Consider the following 27,194-nt stretch of genomic DNA (forward strand, 5'->3'; position numbering starts at 1 on the left):
CATAACGGGTCTGAAAAGTAAATCTGATGATACTCGCCAACATGCCTTACCCATTTGGGCCACGGCATCAAGTAAAACTGTAATCCCATACACAAAACATATCGGAGTCAACAGGAATGCAACGAAACACCACCTCCCCTCATCTGGCCTGTATTATAACCATCACCCTTAAGGTGCACATTCCTGGGGTGGCACTTATGATTCTTTGTCTGTGAAGGAAATGGTCCTGTTCAATTTTCTCAGGAGTTCCCACCCTAACAAATTTACTGGGGAGGTCTCGGAATGCAATAGGTGTGTGCGAACCCCCTTGCCTCCTATTTTAACATATACCTCTTTCATTTATGGAACTGTGGCGACAGAGAAGCCCTGTGTCTCAAGAGTTTCACCCGATAGCGGGAAGTCTCCCTCACCTATGCATGATTTAGTGGCACCTATGTCAACCATGAAGATGAATTGCCTATTTCCTATCTCCGCAGCCACCAAAGGTTCCTTGTGTGGGTAGTCACGGACAGGACTGGGCATACAAGGGATTTCTGTGGTCTGCCCTAGTTGGGGTATGTATTGGTACCTGAGAATGTGAAAGGGTTACCTCCGAGAACACTCGCCCCCCGCCCCCATAAAGTGCTGTTGTCCCGTTCGGGACAGCATTACTTCCAGGCATAGGCCCAACTTATGACTGGTTCTGTGGCGCTACTTGGTGTTGGGTGGGGGCAGCAGTTGTGCCTTTGGGGGCTGTGGTGGTAGCTATGTGTATACCTGATGCATTTCATATGGAAATACATCATGTATTTCATATTCTCCTTCTCAATATGTACATCCCTGATTGCTGTGCTGTCTAGTCAGAACAAAATATCTCCTGTTCGGCACTCACCCAGCCCACCCCCCAGTTTGCTCCTTTCTTCCTGGCGGGCCCGCAATCGCACCAACTCCACTTATGCGGCCTGTAAAGCTTCTTCTAATTCCTTCTGGGGTTTCCCACTGGGGGACACTGTAGTATTGGTGTTCATTTGATATGGGGGTGGTGGTAGCGATGGGGGCTGGCCAGGGCAGTTGTAGGCACACATGTGGGATTTGTGTATCCTGTGGCGGGAAGAGTTGGGTAAAGCCCTTTTTGGGGAGGGGGTGACTTTTCCCCTCGGGTGCTGTTGGTCTAGTTATATTCAGGACTGGGCTGTTTTCACACTGGTACTTGCACTCATCACTATCCTCTATGTCCTCCACCATCTTCCACAGTTCTAAAATCTCTTTTCTCATTTGCTATTTCTTACCCTTGTATTTGGCAGTCGAAAAACATTTACATGTGTTCCAGCATCCCCCTATTAGTCGTACCTTGCTCGGGCCATGGGCGGCACATTCCCACGTGTCTCCACCACCCACTGCTTGTGATATTTCTCAATCTTATCGTCCATGCTCCAGATAAGATTATGAGGTGGGAATATTTTACTCCCTATTTTTAAACTTTGAGAGTAAATGTGATTCCAAGAAAGTAAAAATTACTTTTCTGCTTTGCAAGAGAGTAAAATGTATGTGGCATCCATCCATGTGCAAAAACTGTATGGAAATAATTACCATGCGGCAGCTTTCTGCATTGTGACAGAATACCCCTTTCGTTGTTTCTCGAAGGCCTGGCCATTTGCTCTCTCGTGTATATATTTAAATGTTGAAAACTCAAAAAACCTGGTCAGTTACATAGTAAAGCAAGCCTGAATTGTATTGTGTTTTGAGGTTCGATCGCAGAATTCTTTTGATGTTTCATTAAACTCCTCAGTTCCTGGAGCTATTACTACCTAATGATATAGCAATGTCCACAGTGCCGTGAGGCGAGGACTCCATGCTAAATTCTAATCTCATGGTCAAATGGTTATTTACATAGCGCTTTTGGCAAAGTGCTGTACATGGAACATATTTATCACAATTATCACCAAACCGAAGTTGGTATTGTCAACCTTCAAAGGATTAAAGGCTGAGTTGGTCGTGCCATGATTTAAACCTGCAACCTACAGATCATGCACAAATCGCAGCAATGAGTGCTGTGCCGAGCTATCTTATTGGCTACCATCCTTCAGATGTCGGTAAACTGAGTATCGACTGAGGTATAATAATCGCAGAGCCTAGATATTGGGCAATCCATGTATGAAGCGCTACATAAAGTTAAATACCCATCTCATCTACATTATCACAGGGACAGGTTTTGCTGATTTTCTATTTCAATTACAAATGTAGCTTTCATTTGTTTTTGAACAGCGCTTGCATTTCCTGGAGAGTCAGGTTTTGGGTGTTTTGTAGTCTTGAAGTTTTGAGAGGCTGTATACAACACTTTTGATTGGTGTAATGACAGTCCCTCACCTTTGAGCAGACTGCTGCCACTGACCATTTATAGTAAGGTACCCCATTCACTGCAAGGTTGAATGGATGTAAACTAGACCTTGCATACTCATCATTTTACAAACTGTTTTTATAATTATAGTGTAAATTGTAAGAGTAAAAATGATATGCTTTGGTTATGCACACAGCACAGGAACTCTGGAAAAATACTATTGTGCAATACAGATGTGCTTTCACTGGGGTGAACGCTTAATTTGTTACAAAAGATTAATTCTCAATTGCAATTTAGTTTTTCATTTTGCAAACCAGTTACATGATACAAAAACCTTCAATAGAGGAGTGTCCTGCAACTTCTGACACGCCAGCGCGGAAACAGTGCAGATTGGAGCGGTAGTCATTGGATGTGTCCTAGAAGGACCGCAAGGCAAATAGCCAGGTTTTCAGGGCCTTGCAGGAGGCCCAATAGGAGTCTTCTTGAGGGAGGGTGTTTCATTGGTTCATGGCCACCGACTGGCAAGCTCACGCCATCTCCTTTAGCTCTTTTCACTTTGGGGCGCACCAGCTGATTTGCGCGGAGAGAATTTACCGGTCTGCCAGATTTCTTAGCCAGATATTGTAGGGCTGTGTTGCTCAGGCATCTGTGGGTAAATGACAAGGTTTTGAAGATGATCCTTCCCCTAATGGGGAGCCAGTGTGCTTTTTTTTTCTGGCGGCTGAGATATGCTCTCTTTTGGGAATATTTAGATTCGCTCAGAGAGAGTCATTTTGAATAATCTGTAGTTTGTTTATGTTCCATTTGGAGGTCCCACCAAAGAGGACATTACAATAATCCAGTCTTGTCCCAGTGATTGCTCTTGCGATGGTTAGGCAGCTCTTGGGCGACAGGAATTGTCTCGCAGAATTGATAAGTTTGGCGGTGTAAGCTGCCGAGGAGGCCACCACACTCACTTGTTTGGGGAGCGATTTATTTATTTATTTATTTATTTATTTTTATAAAGATGCATCCAGGTTACTGACGTTGATACTGGGCTCTGGATTCCATCTATTCTGAAAGCGGTGTACTGGGGGCTGAGCTTCTGCAACTTGGAGGTAGAGCCTACCAAGAAGATCTCCTTCTTGCTGTCATTCAGGCATAAGACGTTTGTGGCCATCCAGGTTTGGATGGTAGCATACACTTTGTTGAGCATGAGTCTTCGTCATAAGAGCCAGACAGGGGAAGGAGTATTTGTGTGTCATCGGCATAATTGGTATAGGATATGCCAATGTCGGCCAGTAGGTTAAAAGGGGGTTTGGTGAATATGTTGTACAATGAAGGGGAGACGCAGGAGCCTTGAGGGATGTCGGATGGTATGGGGATGGGCTGGGCACTCGCAGCATCTGAGAAGACCCTCGTGGATCTACCCTCTAGGAAGGATGGGATCTAAGCAGTAGCCTCATGGGAGAAGTTAGCAGAGGTGTTGACAAAGGGTCTCATGGTCTACTAGGTGGAAAGTTGCAGAGAGAAAGGGTAGGAGGAGGATGGTTGGGGTGCCCTCATCTCTGAAGGCATCCAGTTGGATTTTTAGGTCCAATAGGGCTGATTCATTACTGTGACATGTGCGGAAGTCAACATTCATAGAATTTAATAATAATTGTATATTATAAAATCCTAAATTGCTAGGAAAGTAAATATTCACAGTGCTTCTGTTTGCTCAATGAGCATCTACACACAACACAACACAGCAGAAGCTGAATGCAAAGAAACCATTCCTGTTTTATCACAGTGTGCAGTTTTTCTTTTTAAATAAATTCTGATTCGGAGGCTTTTCTCCATGGCTTGCAATCGCATCCATGCAGATAAAAATCAAAAAAAGTATTCTGGTTTGTGTCAACTAACCTGACCGTTGCACTGTCCCCTGCTCTAATATTGTGCATAAATGTACACTGGAAAATAATGAAGCTGTCGTATTTACAAGGTTTTCATGCATAAAAAGGTCTGGTACAAAACGTATCCGGAGGCTTGCTTATCTTTATACAACAGCAATGCACTACACATATCCTCCAAGAGAGTCATTCTCCCCCCCATGTTGACAGTGGTTAAATTTTTTTTTAAAAGTGTTAAACCGTTTTACAAAAATGCAATTTGTCATCAATAATCTCGCCAGTCCTTCAATTCCCTGTCCCCTGTTGCCCCCACCAACACTTGGTGGGAGCAAGTGTCCCCCATATTCTGGGAACTGACCCCTCTGCACTTTTAGCCTCCCTCTGCCTGGTTCACTATGGCTTTTTCATCATTCACAAATCTTAATGTCTTTTATAAACCGTTCACCATGGACATCCTGCTGCCGGGTTCACGTTTGTCAGCACACTGTTTCTTGGGACTTTAGACTTTGCCCCTCTTTACTGGCATCCCTCCGCCGGGTACACTATTGCCACTTAACAATTCTTTTTGCTAATAATGATTGCAGGATTCACTTCCCTTGCTTTCTCAACATGCAGGATTCACTTCCCTGGCTTTCTCCAAAGTTCTTGGGTCAAAGGCTTTCGACTGCACGGGGATTTTGCTAGACCTCCTGTATGACCACTTTGTCGTGTCTTGGCGGCTCTCCTATGGCCTTCTGGTATCAGAAGTTTCACTCAACATGGGATCGAGGAGAGTCTCTCGAGTTAGCACCCACGTGGTGCCGGTTCCCTCTGGTCTTCCCTTTACACCTTATAGTTCTTTGAACTCTTCCCAATATGCCACTTTGCGACTTTCATATAACATAGTTCGGTTCTTCTTGGCTTTCCCTTTGACTCACTGGCTGTGATGAACCGCTTGTCTTTCTTTATATCTGGAGTCCATGACGGTAGCAGGAGTTTCCCTCACTCCTGCATATCAGCGTAGGCATGCTCTGTCTGCCGTCAGCATCTGCTGCAACACACTTGGGCTATTGTCCTCAGCCTTACTATTCCTTCTGCAGAGGTTTCGTGGGTCTGACTCAAAAAGGGCAAGGTTGTGGCTCCACTAGTCCGCCTCTCGATATTCGCTGCCTTTTTCCTCCTCTTAAACTGCCGTGCCTGGATAGCTGTCTTGTCGTGTGGTCTGTCTTGCTCGTTATGTGCTCTCTTGCTCCACCTATTATCCATGTAGGGAAGGGAAAGGGCCGTCAGGTGTTTGATTTCTGTTCAATTGCCTGACTTTTGCCTGACCCTTGTATTGGGACGTGTCTGGTAAACCGCTCTGGTTTAAGTCTGTTGTCTTACATGTTGTGCAAAGTGTTCATGTCGGAAAAGGGGGCGCAGTGTTTTTGAATGTCCTATGTGAGAGGATGGGGGGAAAAGGTGTTGAAGGAAGGGGATACCACGTCCCACCCATCAGTGTCCCACTCCCCGACGACCCCCGATCCAGGTGATCCTCCCTCACTGGTCCAACCCCAGGAACTGGATCCAATAGCGAGGGTCGTGTCCTGGCCATCTGGATGACCGCTCCCTGGGGACTAGCCAGCGAGACACCTTCAGGTTTCTCACACCACACCCAAAATATATTGGGTACAGGAATCCAAGCCCACTAATTATACGGATCCCCCTACTTTTTTCTTTGTATCCTGTTATCACAATTCAAAATAAGGGAAGAAGGTGGTGCTAATCTCGGAACGTTTCTCACTTCTGTTTCTCTTCTCGTATACTTACACTAATGATAGTAAACAAAAACCCTGCCACGTGGCCATCACACACTATACGATTCCAATATAGACAGATCTATCAATCATTCTCACTCCCTCTTCCTCTCATGCACAAACCCACACACCGTTGTCCCTGTTAACCCATTGCTTACATAGCATCACCCCCGGTGTTTTCGCCCGCAAGAGGAGTACTTACATTGGCGCGTTCACCCAAGCTCCTCCATCATTGGGTTCCAATAATGGCCTGCACCTTCCTCAGACCCTCTCCCCGCCACAAAGAGCAGACAGGAATTCTGTGAAAACGGTTCCTGTACACCACTACGGATTGCGTGCTTGGGACTGGTCACTGCAGGTGGGTGTGGCCCCTGCTGATGTTCGGCCTGGAATCGTCCGTCTTTTTAGAAAATCTGGGTTCACGTCAGGGGTCGCCAAAATTTAGAGAAGCACCTCAAGGCTCACACCATACAGAATACAACCCACTAGAGGGAAAAAGCCCAGCACACCTCTTGCAAGGAGAACAAGGTTTATTCTCATAGAAACAATTACGCGATAGCAAAGGACTGTGTGGCCACGGAGCGCTCTGGCAGAGTTAACACAAACGTATAAAGGTAAAAAGCGTCACAGCTGACGTACATCACATTGGTTCCAATTCCACAGAGGTGGTTGGTGCTACCCTATACATAGGTGGCCTGCTCCATAAGGGGTGCCAGGCCATTGGTCCCAGCATCGCCTGTCCTTCTTCCAGGTCCTGCTTCGTGTGCCATCAAAGGCCGGGCTCCTAATTGGCATGTATAAAAACATTTCAGCACATCTCGTATCTATGGCCTAATGTGCACCTAGTACCGCAGACATGGGCGCATAGGCTGCTTTCGAGGGCACGCTAACTCTAAACCCCTGCTCGATTCCCATATGCGTCGGCACTGTTCCAGTTCTTCCTACCCCGGGCTTAAATGTGTTACTTTTCCTCCCTGGCAGCACAAATCAGTGGCCCCAGGTTGGGTGAACTCTTTCTTCTATGATCTTTCTGATGGGTTAGTGCAGCAACAGCTTTATGCTCAGTGGTCTGGGATTGACCGATAGACTGGAATGCTGGGGTCTTGGGACGAGGTACGCGGGCACCTAACTTAGGGTTTAGACTGGTGAAGGACAGCTATTTTCTAAGATGGCGTCTCACTCCTGGTACAAAACTACAGCAAAAAGCGTATACTATGGTGGTCGTAGGTCCACCCTATTGAAAGCTCCCTTTCCCCCATGGTCTCCCAGAATCCCTACATCAGACTCTTTCGCCTTGTGCGAAATCTCTTGGGGGGGCTTGGGGCGATTTTCCCCTGCTCCCCAACACCACGATGAGGCCAAAACAATGGTACAGATAAGACCGAGGTGTAAGTGTTGTTAAGAAGCAGAATATCCGATTGGCATTGCAACTGGCAAAGCTTGTGGCATGATTATTTGTGTTGATATTGCCTGTTCAGCCATGCATACCAATTAGCACTTGTGTTACAAAATTTTGGCCGACAGGGAGGTCCAACATATGTACCGTAGCTTTCACTTCTGAGCCAGTGCAGGGATCTCATTCAGTTTGCCACCTCCAATATCTGTCACCTTGCAGAGGCATCCACACGTTCATAGCTAGACTCCGAGGATGCTTGAGGGGAAGACTCTACATATGTGCTCATCCCAATTTATTTGATGGGAATGTTAAATTATTTGACAGAACCATAGACAGAATTGGCGTTATGCTTGTGTATCATGCTCGGTGTACTTGAAGTGGGCATGACGGTAGGCAAGACTCATTGTAAAATCCAACTGCTAAAGTTCTATTCATTACACATCGAAGCAGCCACTGCATGGCAGGTAGATGTCCCATGACCTTGGTAAATCAAACAATAATGAAGGAAAAGCATAGAGAATGTAAAATTGACGGTCTTTGAATGGAAGAGCTTTGGGCTTCCCATCATCATTGAAAAACCCACACCTCGAGGGGTTTAAGCAAAAGTTGCTGAATAAAATTTGATTTTGGAAGTAGAGGCTTATCTGTGAGTTTACTCCGGTGTTAGAAGTTAGAACTTTGGAATGATGCCCAGGCTCCCAAAAACAAAGGGCAAAGGGGGCTTATTGTGGCTACCAGTAAGAAGGGGGTGCTTATTGAAGCGCATGAGTCGGTGAACACCGCAAAGAAAGAAAAAACCCAGGAAATACAGAGGAAAGAATATCACCCTTTTTGGAGCACTATAACAAAAAACGACCCCATTTGGTTGAAGACACCACGTATTTAGTGTAATTCAAAACCATTGAAATCTAACCAGTTACATTTTTTTTCTTTCTTAATATGGATGTTCAGACAGGTGTTCATAAAATGCAGCATCATACCTTCCGCTGTGGACTGTATCATCCTTACCCCATATAAATCCATAGTCTACATATCTTGCTTTCTCTATCCCATCTCTAAGTCATCCTGTACTTCTCATGATAACTTGTAATATTGTAAAAATCATTCTTGCCACCCTGTCATTGATTTATTGTGATAACGCCAACATCTTTGATTATTTTGTCTTGTAAAATCCTAAGCCATCCATCCCATTTCGAGTGATTGGACTGGCTCTGCCAGGGCGGGCACGGGGAACTAGGGTTGATTCCGCGGATCGGCCCTGGAACTTACTGTGTTTCAATCTGGCAGTCTAGCCTGAATGCTCTCGCGTAGAGTAAAACTGTTCCTTGTCAAAATTTCTTTCTTTGCCTTTTCGCACCTTCATTTTGTCAAAAACGCACCTCACTACATCTCGCATAACTCCCTCAATTTACCAGCTAGAGACCTCTTCACTTCCAGATTGTACCTAAAATCTATAGGTACACTCCAAATCAGTGAATTTCACCTGTTTTATTAAAAACCGTCTGGTTAATTTCAGGCGAGAATTGACATTTTTAAAAAGTTTTACACGTGCGATTTCGATTATAAATTATTTTAAACCTTCCATTCAATTTGGAATTGTATGCTTTTGCTCAATCTGTTGCTTATGATTGCTAGCATCTTTCCAGTGTTGCTCCATTAAAGAATTGCACTTATTTCAAGATTTTTGCACACATTCATTGTTTTCTTCAGCCATTTCCGAGTGTCATTTTGACATTGCAAGGGTTTCAAATCCGTTTTTCATTCTCATTTGAGAAGGGAAGGTTGGATTCGAATTTTGTTACCTAGTCCTTATTCCTGATTACCTGCTGCTTGATTATATCCATTCAGATTTGATTATTTGTGGGTTGAGGGAAACTTGCGGGGGGGGAATCCTAACTTGAGTGCTATCTTTCCGAAAATCCAAAAGTGTTTCTATTCCCTGCTGTTTTCTATCTGTTGACAAAGGGTTGAATTAAGTTCATTGCCTACCTTCCTATTTGTTATTGTCACCACACTGGTGATTGCTGCCCCATATATTAAAAAGTGTGTGATTTTCTTGAATTTTTAAAAAAAAAAAAAATACCTTTACCAACCAGCCTGGTTCCTGGTCCATTGTGCCCCGGGGTATTTAAAAAGGGTGTGTGATATGAGTGGTGTATCTCTCAAATATTGAACCTATATTTAACCAAATAAACATTTCAGTTGTGCGCTGCATACTTGGCTGAGACCAGGGTGTACCGCCTGATTGAAATCCTTAACAAGCACCAAGGGAATGTAATGCAACCCCTCCAGACAACCAGACCATAAAAACACTCCTCCAAGGAAAAAGTCTTGGTGCACCTCTTTGCAAAGAAAACAAGATGTATTTTGTATACACAAAGGAAAAAGATGACAGAAGGTCCAGTAGAACTAAACTGCCACATAGCTCTCTGTTAGTTCAAAGCAAACACAAGATTTTAAGGAAGGAAATAGTCACTCATGACACTAACAATATACAGCGTTAATCCCCCACCATCATTGGTTACCAATCCCATACATTCCAATGACTGATTTCCCACATCCTAATCTACACCTGACCTCTAACACGTGCCCCCCCTACTCCATCAGATTGGTTCCCGCTACTGGATTGGCGAGTTCCCTAGAATGTTACCCGCACCATTGGCCTAGTCACATGGTGAGCACCTGGTCGTTAACATGAGCTCTGTGGACAACTCTGAGGTAAAATTGTCTCCTTGCAAATAATAGTGCGCTGCTCCTGATACCAGACACACGGGCACCCCTGCCATGCCTGCCCAGCTTGTGACTAGGTTTGTTGGCATCACCTTGTGCTCCATGTATCACAAATGAAATGAGGTTCTGCTGTTCGCTCCCCCTTACCAGTCGTCTACCCACGGCACACCACCTTGCTTTCTCGAGGACCACATTAACTGGCCTAATTCTGATGGATTTAGGTACTCTATTTTCCAGTTGTCTGGCAGTTCAAATGGGATGTAAATTGTTCCAGGGTTGCTTGGTGCCCTAAATCTAGACCAAGCATGTTGGCAGCTCGAGACTTCCGACCTGACTTCCATTGGTTAGTTATTCAGAACGGGTGTAGCCCTAACATTGCTCTGCCGTTCACATTCTATTCTGGTTTCTCAGACCTACAGATGGATACAATTAAACCATTATCTAGTCTGCATGAATGCCATTATTCTCAGCTTCATTACTGAGGCTTGGGAAAGGGAAAATGAGTCGAGCTCTTTGTTACGCCACGCTGCTACACCTCCAACAAGGAATACGAGATGCTCGGCCTCACTTCCAATATGGTGGTACTTCAATATTTCCCGCAACTGGCTCTTGTGTCTACATCATTGTTGCACATTATATATCACTACTGCTACATAATATCACTGTGCCCTATACTCGTGCCTAGCTACTCTTCTATCACTACTATAAACCAGACAGATCTGTTCTTATTTGCACTGCCCACCCTGGCTACTGCCGCGCACCTTCACTTCTCGTGCATAATAGATTTTCATAAGCCTGAATCGTTTAGGAGGGCATAGGAGCTGTCTGTACATCCCAACAGTAATCTGGCCCCACCATTCCAAACCTGAGGCCAGGGCAAAGGCACCAACCCCAATGGACGGGCGAAAACCTGGAACCTCACCCAGTCTGGTAATACTGAAATGTTATGCCTGCATTAAAGAAGGGCAGAGCGCCAGATTTTCTACTGATCAGCCTAATGAAAAACACATCGAAATGGGCCTCCTGGCTCTGGTAATCCCATCAGCTGTGGAAGAAAACTACCCAAATGGGAGTTTTTAAACCTAGGGACCCGGAATACCTAGCTGACATGTTTCTGGTGGAAGATGAGGCTTCCAAGCCTTCTCGTTGGGCAGAGTATACAACAGGGAAATCAAACCAAAGGTTCTTATATACCGTTTCGGGGTTTACCAGTCCAAGCTCGTCTAGACTCGGAAAGCAAAAGTAGAAGAACTGCACCAAGAGGCCAGATCATGTGTCCACAGGACGTGGACTCCTACCCATAGCCCAACATCTACATCAGGGTCCTGAAAGAAGAATTGATCATGCCGATGATATTCATGCCTGGGCGCCTAGAGGTGTGTTTATTTATTTTTGGGGGTTGGGAGTACAACTGTCCTCTTGTTTGACCGATGCCTCAAGGAAGTGCATACCATTGATATCTTGTCCCACAGTTCAGTCAGTTACCCTGAGGACAAGGAGGGTTTCGAGGAAAGGGTGGAGGTGAGTGACGGGATCAGTAATCTGATTCTTTCAAGAGGGGTTGGGGACCCCTCTTAGTCTGGGGTAGGAAGCCTACCATGGTAGTCGGCAGCGGTCTGGGGAAGATGGCAGCTTGAAGGGCCCCAGTTCCTTACCCACCCCTTTTTAAGTGCTTATATTTGTGAGATCAATACCACTGTTGATTCCCACCTCCCAACACACCTGTCTCGCCTGATGCTGGCCAAGTCTTTGTTTTTCAGAGAGAACTACGACTACCCAGATGAACAACGGTAAAGAAGCAGACTCCCTGCTGGACAGAGAGCAAGGCGGCCGATGCTACCAAACAACAAACTGGCAGAGTATCCAGACTAAACAGAACTCGCCTACACGACCGTGCTGACCAGTCTGCACAGATTTTTCATTCATGTGCCACTCCCATACAAATGGATTCAGAGGCATTCATTGTGTGTGCTGCGCAGCGCTAACACCCGCACGGACCTGCCATTGAAACTGAAGTAGACGTATAGAATACTCATGGCAGGGCAACCGACCCGGCCCTGTTCTACACCGGCATGCCAACTTTCCTGTCCGACACAACTTGAACTTTTGTTACAGCAAGCTGCCATTTGCCTGCTTGTAAGAAAGCGGCAGGGCTTGCACCCTCTTTTATACATTTAACTGGTTGGAACACCTCCCGGGTTGGGAAGAATAGGCATATTTGGCTAGGGGACCCAGAAGGGGAGAGGTAGTGGTGACAGAAAGGGGATGATATAAAGGACAAGAAACAGGAAGGTGTGGATTGTTTAGTGAGTTTGGAGGAGGGTATGGCTGACCAAGAGACGAGGAGGAAGGGAGCCAAGGGGGTGATGTGCATTGAAGATGAGGTATTGGGGTGAGAAAGCGGTACTGTGTTGTAATTGTGAGTGAGGCCGGTAGGAGAATAGGGTGCGAGGGACGGGTGACTGGGGTAGTGAAAGAAGGATGACTGAGGACAAGGTGGGGTGGTTTAGTAGTGGTGAGTAGTAGTAGTAGTGGTGTTGGGAAGAGAAATGGTAGTTAGTACAGTTGAAGTGTGGAGGTAAGTCATAAGGTGAGAGAGAGGAAGGGAGTGAGGCACAGTAGAGAGAGTGAAGGGGAGATGGCAGAGTTGGAGGAGAAGAGCGCGAGTTCTGGAGGGAGCTAGGGAAAGGAATACAGGTTGCAGAAAGACCAGAGAGGGCAAACGCCTGAGAGTCTGAAAGGCACGTCCATAATAGTCGTTCCTGTGGGGAAATCATTGGATGGGAACCCCTAGATTGTTCTCTGAGGAGGTTTATATAGAGAACGCGTTACCCTTTAGGCCATCGCCAGAGGACCTATATGTTTTTAGTGAATGGGGATTACCGAACTCTAGTATCAGTCTGGGAGCGACGGACACCTGGGTTTGTTTGGGACTGCCTTTTTTCTAGGTTTGAGACAGAGGGACATTTGTTGTGCCCATTGCTGAATTGAAAATGAGCATCTCTGGGAGTTTGTTACAGATGGCCTCAATAACATAATGTCATTTAATAAAAAAAATGAGGGCACTATTTACTGAACTACTGTTTTGAATCTCTGTAGGGAAGGTTTGCATTTGAGTGACTCGCTGTTCTGCCACCTGGATAAGTGTATGAACTAAAACAGTAAACCTTATAGGTGAGGACTAGAATTTTCATATCTCCTCCAAGGTTTCTTTTTTTTTTTTTTTTGCATAAGTAATTTGTCAACTATGCTGGTGTTTTGTCTAAAAATGTATGAATTCTGTTTGGTACTCAGTGCTCTGTTTTTCCCTTGTTCAGTGGAACGCTACTATTTTGAAATGAAGCTTACCACTAGATCTGGATTTTATTTTTTATAAACTGAGCTTTTGAGGTAACGTTTTGACAAAGAAAGGATGTTCTAGACTAGGCAGTGCTTGGTTACTAAATGATTGGTCTTGTGTATTGAAAATGTGAATGCTTTTCTTTTTTATTCATTTTTGTTGATTTTTCTCTTATCTTGTACACGTACAACACAGATTGTAACGATAGACCACTTTGGGCATGGAGTCCTGCAAAGTATTTTAGAATGTTAATGTTATAACAACTGTCTCAGCTTCCCTCTGTCGTTGTGGCAAAATGAAACTATTTTTGTGTGTTTTTTTTATAGTGGCTGATCGATTGCCTAGTGTGGTCGAGCTGTGGCCGGTGGTAGAGGAGGGCGAGCCAATGCTTTCTGCTCAGGTAAACGGTTTTATTTTTTCAGCAATTTGCCCCTACAAAGTGTAATGACAAAAGAATGCATAAAGAATAGACGGTGTGTTGTCCCAACAGCAATTCCACCATTCTGTCTGTATCCAAAAATCTACAGCTGTCGGGCCAGGCATCTGCCAGTCGAGAGAAAGTGAGCGAAGACTCTTGCTTGCAGGGCACCAAGTAATGTGAAAATTTTTAACCTTGCATGAATAAGGGGACACTTTTACTCTGATCATTAATATGGAAGACCCGTCCGTTATTTTATTACGCAATCCTGTGTCCTTCGCCTGTTGCACTTCTTGAGCAGGAATAGTTTGTTAGCCAGTAGCATTTGCTAAGCTCGTAGAACTGTATGGGTTCCGTTTGCTCGTTCTATTTATATAAGAATGCAGAATAGCTCCGCAGCTAATTTACGCACCTGCTGAACTAGTCAGATCTTGCCTATATTCTTATGTGTTCATCGTTCCTGTCTTCCCTATGCCGTTATGAACTCGGGGTGACCTTTGCCATGATGGGGATTTTACCCGGAGCTGGACCCCTTGTCTGTGAAATCTTTGACTGTCACCTTGCCGGCCCCCTGGGTGCTCACTGCTACTGGAGAATGTTGAATGCTCCCTTTTGAGTTGCGCAGGAGACCAAAGGTTTCGGATCTCGCAACATATCTTGCATTCAATGCAAAAGTCTTGTATTACTTGCATATGGGGCAGTCTCAACGTGTGCTCTTTCCCAAATGTTTACTACCAGCAGCACCTTGGTTTTAGCGCGTCTTAATGGTTTTGTGTGAAAGTAGTGGTATGAGGCAATTTTCCAGCTGTGGGCAAACCCTAGTCCGATTTTCTTTTTTGCTGTATTAAGTACTTGTGTAATCGAAAGACACCGAATTTTGCTTGTGGCATAACGGCCCCTGAAAACCCACTGGTGTTTGCACAGACAGTCTTGTCGCTGATTCGCCTACCGTGTAAAAAGTGTCCTTTTCGTCAGAGTTGTTTTTTTATGTGGTTGGATCTGCTTGTTCCGAATCGAGATTTCGAGATGATTCTATTATTTGGCTGATTGCAGATACCGTGTGACTAGCACGCGCGGGAAAGGCAGAAGGTCATTATCTTTGCTGCTGTGCTAATATTTTTCGTGATAACATGTAGAGGCGGAAGGCCTTTAACTAATTGTGTTAACCTCTCCTCCCCCCATAATGAGCACGCTTGTGGTGCTGAATCCTTCAGAGGTCGATGGAAAGAACATTTCACGTGTTCTGGGGCATATTTTTGGTCTTCAAACAATAACAAATTGATAGTGTAATTATATGGGAACATGCAGATGCTTTGTAGTCGCCTTGGCGACCATAGGCCAATCGGTCCTTTGTAGTACCAAAGTGCCTGTGCTTGTTGGGCCTGTGACATTGACTTGCAGCAGCCTCGAGGCACCCGTACAGGGCCAATTGGCATGAAATAAAGAACCTGCTGGCAAAGTCCCTCATTGCCTTCGCTGGAGCAGGAGCTCCCGGCCAAGCCGTGCGCTGCAGGAGCAGCACGCACCAGTTTCCAGTCCTGGGACCTGAGGTAAGCTCACGGCAGAATTGCCTGTGCCCAGAAGCCCCTCTGAGCCCCAGTGGCTACCTACGTGCCACATTGCTCAGCATCCAGTATCCTCTATTTTCTGGAGCGCCACACGCAACATTTTTGCATCTCTGCCGCGCTCAGATACCATTTGCCCTGATGCACGGACCGAAGTCTGCGTTGTGACCTGATCCAAAGATGGCAGCCGCTGCAGACCGTCATTCCGCCTGACCTTGTCTCAATAGGCACCAGGCCTCGCACACCACGCTCATTCGTCCAGCCGCCTACTTGCCTGAGGACCAATAGCCGGTAGGCGTTAGCCGGCCTGTGGAGTAAGGCCGCGGAAGAAGGCCAGCTGACTGAGCCCTCGGTGCTCAAGCCCCGCTAAATGCCCTTGCCGCCCTTTTCTCACTCCCAACCCACCGTCTGTCTGGATATATTCACAGGTACCACAAAGTACAATATTCATAGTCACGTTGTACTGTTATATGTCCTCTGCTTAAACACTGGCACCCACATAACCTATGTGCTAAACTTGACCGCCATTGCTTCATGTATTGCCTCATGTACTGCAGTACCCAGTCACGCTCATAGCTCTACTCATTCCTCGCATAAGCCACTCCAGCTATACTACTGAAGGCTCCCATTTACACTCCTTTCTCTATTCATGTGATATTGGACTTCCTCATCATAATTGCATTGCATTGTTCCTAGCCCATCCACTGGCACTAAACATGCTGTTCCTTGCCGCCTTTTATGGTGACATACAATTGCTTAGACCTTAACCACGAGCAACGATTGTGCCTGTATAACCGTGCCTGCCTTTATGTATTACGTCTGCTTCTTCCTAAATTGCACCTTTTACGTATCGCTTTGCCCTGCATGACTTCTGTAGCCGATACTTTCCAAATTCTGTTTGTTCTCCTGCCTGCCAGTGCCTATGTTCCCAGATGGCAGCACTATGCACGGAGCTTTATATACCACTAATGCGTAGCCCTGTACACCTTTGAGCACTGTGCCTACTTCACTGACGGCATATCCAGATTGTAGAACTCGTGTGTAGTTCCATCTATTACTGTGTATTTACCGAGTCATGAGCACCTGTACCTAGTTGCCTCATACTACCATTAATAATGCTATGTCCTAGGTCCCATAAGCTCTCCTGACGTTGTGCTTAGAACCGGTACCCAACTTCATCTAGGCTCCTGGTTGCAGCTTCCTCTAATATAATTAAACTGCATTCTGTCTCACCTTAGCTGTATTACAGACACTATTCTGTCAGCAGGAGGCACTATGCATTGGCAAGTCACTCCCTGCATTCAGCATTATTCCTAAATTACTACTTCTAACCTGGTGACTCACCTTCTACCTTAGCACTTCACCCATAGCGTTCTCACCCATTAAGACCCCTACCCACACACTGCCCCCACGCATTACAAACCTTGGCATAGTTTGCCTCTCAGCTCCAACAAACTACACACCAGCGCCTCACTCCTCATCATGCAGCCCCATTCCATTCCAGCACTGACACAACACCCACACCACCAACCCCTACCTTAATTCATCTGCCCTCTGGCTTGAACATTTCACGACCAAACCCACGCCCAACCAACCATGTACCACATACATGAGGAACCTCAGACTTGGCTCTAGGCTCTGACATGTTTCCCACCACCTCACCATCCCTTTCAAGCAATCTGACAGTTCATCACCACTTCCTACGGCCTACGCCTCACATCTACCCATTACTACCAAGAGCGTCAAACCTAGTGTCCATACCCCTACAGCACTGATGAAGGGGGCACTGATCAATGCTAGATCCCTTACAGTCCTTGGAATCGATATGGCAATTTGATCCTAACTCACGACCTCGACTTTATGGCCATTACAGAAACCTGGCTCCATGCTGCTTCAGGACCACTCCTATCATTGGCCATCCTCACAGGATACACCATCATTAGAAGAGACCGCAATGCCAACCAAACCAAAGGAGGTGGAATTGCCTTCAGACAGAAACTCGATCATTCTTCGCATCTCTCCCGGTATCCAAACCTCATCAATGGAATTACACTCAGTTAAATTAGCCGCATCACCCAATCAAACTATCACACTCCACCTCATCTATAGGCCTCCTGGACCGTTGTCCACATTTGCAGAAGATTTATCATACTCTTGCGGAAAAAACCAAAACCAAATCACAAATTATTGTACTAGGAGACTTCAACTTGTGTCTCCAAGACCCCAATGATGGCTCAGCATGTGATGTAGCCAGTATACTAACCAACCTAGGCTTTACGCAACGTATCGGAGAACCAACTCGCATCAAGCGCAGAACTCTTGATTGGTTAGATGACCTTAACTGTGAAAGCATTATGGAATCTAACCAACCTTGTGCTTGGACCGATCATCACCTAATCACTTTTAGTATCCCTGCAAAAAATGCTAATACTACACAGGACATCGCACCTGCTATCTCCACAAGAAATAAGAGAGATATAACATGCGAAAAACTACTCCCCCCTTCTCCTCCCAGCGCTCAACGAACTTTCCTCCTCCTACACTGATCCTACAGTTCTTATAGACGCGTTCAATCAGACTATGTTGAAAGCGCTAGACCTTATTGCACCCATTAAACTTAGGCAACCTAAACCTCGTGCTCACCTCAACTCGTGGTTCACACCACAGCTAAGGGTCCTATGTAAAAAAAAAAAAAAACACAACCTAGAAGCTCGCTGGAAAAGCAATCCTATTGAAACGAACAAAGAGAGCCTTGCCTTAGCCACCTTGAACTACAAAGAGGCCATCATCCAGGCTAAAAAGGACACGTACAACAAGCGTATCATACAAGCTAAATCAAGTACCAAAGAGTTATTTTAAGACCCTAAAAGAGCTGGAATCCCCTGTTGCTCCTCCGGATACTTGTGTTAAAGACAGTACCTGGTGTGCCAACACCCAGAAGGCACTCCTTGGCAAAATAACCACACTCCAAACTAAAATCAACAATTAAAAAAAAACTGCCTGCAGATTGACCCGCAGCATAAACCCCAATACGCCAATACTAAACCTAGCAAACACATGCATAAACCATTCAGCTTTTTGCCCCTTACCATCACTCAAGTTGAAAACATCATCATCAACAACCCATCCAATTGCCAGGGTGACCTATGTCCAGTCGATATTATCAAGGAGGCATCACATAACCTAGCCCCATTCATCACTGCCTTTATAAATTCATCTTTCAACTCCGGTATTGTCCCGACAATTTGAAGGATGTCTGGGCCATCCCACTTCTTAAAAAACCTACGTTGGATGCAACCATACCGACAAACTACAGGCCTTTCACCACTGTGCCTTTCTTGTTAAAGATCCTGGACCCATGTAGCCTATCTGCAGATCCAATACTATTTGGAAACCAATAAACTCCTAGGCCTTAGACAATCTGGCTTCCGTCCACGTCATGGACTGAAACAGCACTCATCGTTTTAAAAACCCAGATCGAAGATCTAAAAGACGAGGGTAAGCTGGCTCTTCTACTACTCCTTGGTTTAACAGCAGCATTTGACTTGGTAAATCATCAAATCCTCTGTCGTCACCTCGAACTAGCTGCCAACTTCTCTGACAAAGCCACTGCGTGGATCAGCTCATTCCTGGAAAACAGATCCATGAGGGTCTTTTCAACCACTGCAGCCGCAGAACCGTCACTAGTCCCTTGTGGGGTACCACAAGGATCATGTGTTTCCCCTACACTCTACAATGTGTTTACAAAACCAGTGTTCGATATCTTGGACCATCTGGGGGTCACCTACATATATTACACAGATGACACCCAGATACATATCCCCATTACAGGCGATCAAACAGTTGATACACAAGCTGTAAACGCCATCTACCAAGTCAATCAAGCTTGGATGGCCCAACACGAACTCTGTCCCAATGACGAATAGACAGAGCTCCTCATTTTGGGTTCTCATCCGAGACTGAATAAACTAGACCCATCCTTCAAATCCTTTATCATCGATGGCAACATCATTAAAGTCTCAAATGACACCAAAACTCTAGGCATTTATCTAGATTCCACCATCTCACGACAAACTAATGCAGTCTCCTCGGCCGCCGCGTACACATGTAAACTCATCACAGCCTGTTGGCCTTTCCTCACACCAGCCAATTGCACCACCATGGCCAGGACCCTGGTGATGTCCTAAATCGATTATTGCAATGCCCTCTATCGTGGCACCAACCATAGCAATCTCAACAAGTTACAGATTGTCCAAATTAACGCCATCAGAGCAGTGCTTCATATCCCTAAGAACCACCACATATCCGACACCAGACAAAGTCTGCATTGGCTCCCAGTATCACAGAGTCACTTAAAACACTCGCCCTGACACACAAATGCCTTGCTAATCGGGCACCCAGTTACTTGGTCTGCAGATTTGCCTACAACTCCACCAATAGACCCCGCAGAACTGCACAGGCCAACTACCTCGCTATCCACTGCTTCAAGCTACAAAGATCAGGCGGGGGAACAGCTTCCCAGTACTGGCTGCGAAACTATGGAACTCCCTTCCCAACCCTCTTAGAGCTGAACCTTCGTTCCTAGCCTTCAAGACTAAGGCCAAAGCCTGGCTGACCACACTTGACCTGCCCTTGTACTAACTGGCATGGTAATTATTACCCGCCTTCTGTATAAAGATGAATATGTATACACGTACAATTTGTATTATAGCTGCCTCTGCTCAAATAGGCAATTGCCATTGCTTATGTACATATGTATCTTTATAAAAATTGTAATATAATTGCTGGATTGTTGGTATATCGCTATGTATGTATAAATTGCAAGATTGCTTGTATGCCTGTGAACCTGTAAGATTCAGCACCAAGCTGCCCCAGGGCTTGGCCGCGCTTTACAAATAAATAAAATACAAAATACAAATAAATGGCGTCTGCGGCTAACAGTCGCGTTGCGTGCAACACGTTTGCTTATACCTCGGCTGTAGAAGGCCTGCACTCTAACAATCTGTAGCATCTGAAAATGAAACCCAGCGTAATTGCTGCTGTAGAAGTTGTGGGTTGGCTCTTCCACCCTTTTGACTGAATGATCTTGTTGATTCGTTTTTTATTCTAATTTGGAAATCATTGCTTTGTGAACGGTATTTATTGTTGCTTCAATGCATATATACCTTGTTTGATAACAAATGAGGCTTTTTGTACCTCGCCCATTAAATGTTGTGTAGCACCCCTGGCTGGTTTATGGTGGTGGTGGTGGTGGTGGTACATTGAATTGGAAGCCTGTTATTTGTTTGGTGCTGTAGAATATTGAAGGCAGGTCCATGTATCAATTTTTGAGTTAATCCGATTGACTTGTTGTTTGTACGTTTAATGCCTCTGGTATATAAAAGGAAGTGAAACTGCTTTTCAACCTGCTTCTGTGTGGTGTTCAAATGATATGTTCCTGACTAAGGCCAACATTAACCATGTGAGGTTTCTTTTTTCTGATCAATAGTATTTTCCTCGAACCCAGGTCCAAAATTTGAACTTGCCATTGGCTAGTAATAATTGACTTTTGGCGAATGAGAAACTGTGTGCTGTGTGTATATTGTGATGACGAGTTACTTCTTTTAAGGTTGGTTAGTAGCTTGCAACTTGAATGTTTGCCCTCTTATTAAACAATATTTCTTTGAGGTCCGTGAAGTACATTAATGTTTTACTTTGAAATAGACATTGACTTACTCACTGGAGACACCATTACAATCCAATGGCAGATGCAATTAATTGAATGTTTGCCGCTGGTCTGTCCCAGTGCGTAACTCTATAAAGAGGAGATCCACCACACAGCTTGATTTATTATCCACAACTGTTTGGTTGGAGTGGGAAACCCCTCTGGGGTGTGTGTAATTTCTCTGAAACCTTAATTGATGGAAGAATGAAAACTGCTAACCATTCAGTCGTGGCTTACGAATTGTTTTATTTTTGATTTGGTAGTCTCTTAAAATGGACTGCGCCACAGTTTGATTCAGATAATTCTGTTTTTATTTTGATTTTTATAGATTCTGATCCTGTGGATGAGCCTATTATGATGACACGTGTTTCGCCATCTCGTGCTTTTGTCAAATCTGGGCATGAGTTTTGTATCAAACATGCATTAATTTATTGAAGCAACATCTATGTACATTTGAATCATGACAGAGATGAGGGAGTGGTGAAAGGGAGGATATTTTAGGTTGGGTACAAAAAACAAAAAAAAAAGACAAACAACAGTTTGTCAGTTAAGCGTTCATATACAGTAGTACATCAAAAGTGGTAATAAAACACTATACCAACAGTCCCCCAAGCTTGTTCCTGTATAAACAGATAGTGATCTTTGGTGTATTGTATTCCACATTTCCATTTAAAATTAATATAGATCCTCTACTTCAGCAATGTCACCCTGTTCCCTTTGCTCTTTATCTTTACTACTGTCATATCCCTCTTGTTCTTTTAAATATACGTATACAATATATTGACATCTTATCACACATGGATATTTCCTTGTTCCGGGCCTTAGTGCTGCATATCCCTGGGATGTATCTCGTTCATTCACTCCCTGTTGGGTCCTGTGTAATCTCCAGCACTCTCATTCCTTCATTCTCCTTAAGCCTTTCCGGCTCTTACTTTTCAAAGATGGCTACCCATTCTATTTCCCTTGAGGGAGTCAGATCGTGCATTTGTCTGGTAAGTTGCTCCATCCTATACCGTTCCAGGGCTTTCGAGGCCATTTATTTTTCGCTCTGTAGCCCCTCCCTCTTCCATCCCTCCGCCAGGCATGCCCTGGCCACAAACAGCAAGAAGTGAGGCATGTGTGGAAGTTTTACCCAGTCCTCTTCTTCCTTTTGCATCCCAAACACCAGTAGAGGATCTGGGCTCCTGTCCACCCCATGCCGGTCAGAAAAACATTTTTAATGGGGATTAATAACTTTGGTGCTGCTCAAAAGTTCACAAAATTGTACAACCAATTCTGAATTATGGTGCCAAGTTTTGTGAGATTCCACCCAATTAGGGGGCAAATTTATTGAAGGATCACATAAGTTGCATTTTACAGGCAAACCTTCCTAGGGAATTTGTCCTGTCACCTACAGCAAAAACTGCTTGACATTTGTACATAAAATGTATGTGTGAAGCCGCCGTTTCATCCAACTCGCCATCTTTACCTCATCTGTTCAGCTTTACCTGTTTCTTTGTTTTTTCTAAAAAGGGCAAAAAATTAGTTGGAGCGGGGTTGGTTTATTTGCGTCTGCTTATCAGCCCGCTGACCTGGAAAGAAATAAAACAGAATTGAATAGATTAAGAAAAAGAGAACAATTCTAGTTTGGTACAGATATACGTAACCTTCTGTATTTGACTGACGTTTTGGTCTGTTCAATCAGTCCGGTTACCTTGGCCAAATGTGTTCTAAAGGTGAGCTTGCATTCGATCCCAGGCACATTCTCCACTTGGTATGGCCCCAGTCCTTGCCCACTGGTCAGCCCAGGTCCTGGCTAAAAGCCATGCCCCGTGGGTACTCAGAGTATAATTAACAAACAACAAATGGTCACCGAAAAAAAACATGGTCACCCATGGTTCTTTATTTCGTTATTGGTTTAAAACAAACCCTGCACAAACAGTCAATGAACTACAAATAGTCAGTAATATACAAATACCAATACAAACGTTTAAAACTAAACCGTACATCCCAAAACCTATTGTAATGTACATAATTGACTTGGTTCATAAAACATTAAAACATTTCCATCTGAAAATATTTCAACACATTAAATCGTTTTCTTAAATTAATGATTCCCATTAACTGATAGTTCATTATAACCACCCATTGCAGTCCTCAATGAAATATGCCTGTCCCCTATTAACAGGACCCAGAATTAATCTGTATGCAGTTGTGCTTCACAATGAATAAAAAGTTCATACACGTTTTTATCTAAGATTACATAATCTTGGGCATTCCACAGTGTTTCCAAGGTCTAATTTACAAAAGCGATACAAGCATATATCTCTGTTTACAGTATTTCTAGCACCTATGATTTCTTGTGTGTAGCACATTAAAACGACATTGCATGAATAGTTTGGCTAGATGTCTATTTGGAAACATTCTTGTATACAATGGACATGATCTAACTATATGGTAGACCTTTATATAATGCATTAAGCAGTACATTGTTTTTTTCAATATCAGACATATAAAGATTAAATGGGCATGGAGCCTACACATAACCCTGTTTTAGGCCAATATTAGTAACGACTTCTTGTAAGTACCCCATAATCCAGCGTAATACTACTCACAGTATTTGATTAAAATAGACGCAGACCGCAGAACTTGCACTGAACATTAACCATTGGCTAGGAATATTATTTATCTAAGCCGCCTTAGCCAGTCGCCATTGTTAGCATAACATTTTCAGAACTCCATTCATATACCCCATTTACAAAATATCTTTGGTACTGATTAGTCTAAACCCAAATCCTAGAAGATGTGCACAATTTCTAAGTAGATTTGGCCTTTGACTATCCAGGAGGCTGTACATATTTATGCTCACACATGAGCCATGATATTTAGGTTAGACTTGGCTGTTAATTTCAAAACCCAGCAAGCCATTCCCAGTCCTTATGATTGCCAGTTGCATTTGTGTGCATGGAACTATTCCAAGTTGTGCTCCGCTTGTCCGGGCTCCCATATGCGCAATTAATACTAACCTGTTTCCAGTTGTGCAACAACACGTCAAATTCTAAAGAGGTTAAGTAGTCTTGATCCTTATCCTTCTCCTGGCCTTGCTGTGCGAACTTTCCTGTGAATGTCTGAGGCTATGTTTTTTTTTATTTTTTTATTTTTTTTTAAACAATTTTTATTAGTTTTTTCTTTTTCCAAACACACACAAAAACCATCAAACTCAGCATTTTGTCTACGAACCTTCAGACAAATATTTGCATGTCATTGTTGTCTTCCCCCCCGCCCTCCTTTTAACTCTGCTTGCAACTCAATTCTTGGGTTACCTTTTATGGGGCTAGTCCCTTTCGTCGTTCTCGACATATCATATTCACTAGAGTCCATATGCGAGTATCCCAACAATGTGGCTACCCTTTGTTCCACGCTATCAGAGAGCCCGCTTCCTCATCCTCTCCTCTATTGGCTGCCTCGTACCATGCTGCTGTCTCGGCATCTACGCATTTCAAAAGGTCATTCCACCATGCCTCTAGCCTGGGTCTGTGGGCTGCTTTCCAGCCCATGGCTATTCTTTGCTTTGCTAGGATGTAAGCCAGGTCCCAGAGTTTGCTAACATGTTTCAGGTTGCATGGTCTTGTAAACCCCCCTTGCATGCACACCCACACTGATTTTACATCTAGCTTGATTCCTTTATCAGACAGGTGCTGCCTGACTTCCTCCCAAAATTTCCCAACCTCTGGGCACGCTCAGAACATACGGATCATCCCAGCTTCCACCTCCCCGCACTTGGGGCATTTTTGTGCTTCGGTGCCCCCGAATCTAGCGATCCTTTGGGGAGTCATGTATGCTCTGTGGGTAACGTATAGTTGTATCTGCTGCAGTCTCGCATTCCTAGACACCTCTTTATGGTATCTTTGGGCCCTTTCCCACTGCCTGTCCCTCATTGGTATCCCTGCCTCCTCCTCCCAGTCTCGCCTCAATTGGAGCCGCTCCATTCCCACTCTAGACATTACCAGTTCGTAGATCCCCAATACCTCGTGCCCTCCCTCCGAGAGGTCGTACATTGTTTCTATGGCGGCGTCTGGTTGTTCCGCTAGTGCTATTTCTGACCACCTCTCCTTCGCTTGTTAAATCATTCTAGTGTAGGTAATATATTGCCCCGGGTGCAACCCTGTCTCGTCCACTAACATTTGGAAGTCCTGTGGCTTCCCCTCCTGCCATGTCTCCCAGGGACACCAGGCATGCCGTCTCCCATTGTTTACGGATCCCTTTCCTCAGTTGTTCATCTGCCCTGAATAGCAGCACCAGAGGCGCCTGCGGGGTGTATGGGGCTGGGCTTCCCACGGCCCGGCATGCCCTGCGCCATGTCTTCCAGCCCAGTTCCAGCAGCCTCGATCTCCCATAAAACTCTGGTTTGGGCAGCCATAGCATTTCTTTTAGGAAGTAGGGGTCACATTCCCTTCTCAACAATCTTGATTCTGCCGTCTCATCTACCGACAGCCACCTTACAACGTACTGTAGCTGCCGTGCCAAGTGGTAAATTTCAAAGTTTGGCAGATTTATTCCCTCCTTATCGTACGTATTCTGTAGTTTCCACAGGGCTACTCTGTTTCTGGAGCTGTGACACAGGAAGCTTCCACATAAGCTCTGGAGTTTGGTAAAGCAACGCACAGGTGATGTTTGTGAAGAAGTGCAGTAGTCTGGGTAGGACCACCATCTTGAGCAAGGCCGCCTTCCCTACCATGGCTAGGGGAAGCTTCGCCCAGAACCCCATGCTGTTCTTAGTGCCCTCCACTGCCCTCTCCGTATTGTATTTATGCTCATCTAGGGCCTTATGGTACATGTTCCCAGATATTTAAATGTGCTGGTCTGCCAGGCTATTTCCAGGCCAGGCAGGCTATCCTGCGGGACTCCCCTGTACCTCCCCAGGGGGAACATGTATGATTTTTTTGGGGTTCACTGTGATGCCAGACAATGTCGCATAGCGCTCCATCACCTCTAGGATATAGTGCAAATTTTCCTCTGGGTACTGTCATGATGCCTACCTCCAAGGAGCCAGGTCCGACCCAGCAACCCCAGAGGCAGGCATCATTTCCCCCAGGGGAGTGCCAGCGGGCCCAAGCTGGGGCCCTTAGGACACAGTCCTGGCGCCTTAGGCACCAGGCTCATGTTGGACCCCTGTCCTGGCCATGGTGCCAGGCTCATAAAGCTAGACATTTGTTCAAGTGTTTTAATGTGCACTTACCTGATGCAGACCATGCTGCCACATCCAGGCCCTCTTGAGGCCTGAATGGAACTATTTGACCTGTGGGATTACTTTCCACCCGGGTGTGGTCGGGGAAGGATACATACCTGATTCGAGGAAGGATACACACTTGGAACTTCTTCCAAAGCTATTTAAACCACACCCGATCAGCAACTCACGCTTCGCATTGTTCTGCTCCTCGCAGCTGGACGCTCACAGTGTCAGCTCCTGCATCTGGACCTCAGCCACGCCTGTCAGTATCCTGGGTCACCTGCAAAGGGAGACAAAAGACCTTACCTGCTAAATCAGCACCACAGAGGCATCACACCGACGATCCTGAAAAGGAAGACATAATTTTAAAAGCATTTCGCTACTATCGCTGCAGCGCTGCATTTCACTCACCTTTCTTGGACGCCACCATCTTCAGCAGCGATCATCCGGATCCACAGCCACTTCCCAGAACCTAGAGAGAAAGACAAGAACAAGGTGAGAGAAGGAAGGGAATAGGAAAAGCTCAGTTTCCTTCTAAGTCTTACCTGTTGGGTCATTCCCATTTCATTTCGGGTCTTGCCGCTTCCAGGCATCCGGACCCCGGCCCCCTATGGGGGAAAAAAAGACAAAGACATTGAATGAGCGAATGCAAAGACATTACCCGAGCGCGCATCCAGAACTTACCTGTCATTTACTGGAACTGCACGTATCACTTCGGGTCGGCGCCATATCTCCGGCATTCCGAACCCCGGCCCCTAAGGGGAAAAAGACAATGAACATTATTATTAAGCTTGGACTTTTGAACTTGCAACAGAACTTTTACAGAGCCTTACCTGAATAGTCAAGCTTACCTGAACTCCCATAATCCT

At 45.1% G+C, this 27,194-nt stretch overlaps 1 protein-coding gene across 2 annotated transcripts in view; it reads left to right on the forward strand.

Moving 5' to 3' along the window:
* The window catches only part of TMEM131L (transmembrane 131 like), a 909,664-nt gene that overhangs the window by 36,457 nt on the left and 846,013 nt on the right, over positions 1-27,194 (forward strand). For both annotated transcript variants that reach the window (XM_069631301.1, XM_069631300.1), the window contains exon 2: positions 13,756-13,829. In XM_069631301.1, coding sequence (XP_069487402.1) covers positions 13,756-13,829 — 74 coding nt within the window. The remainder of the gene's footprint in view (positions 1-13,755; positions 13,830-27,194) is intronic.

This window comes from Ambystoma mexicanum, chromosome 6q (genome assembly GCF_040938575.1).
Source record: "Ambystoma mexicanum isolate Mex_15411 chromosome 6q, UKY_AmexF1_1, whole genome shotgun sequence".
NCBI lineage: Eukaryota > Metazoa > Chordata > Amphibia > Caudata > Ambystomatidae > Ambystoma > Ambystoma mexicanum.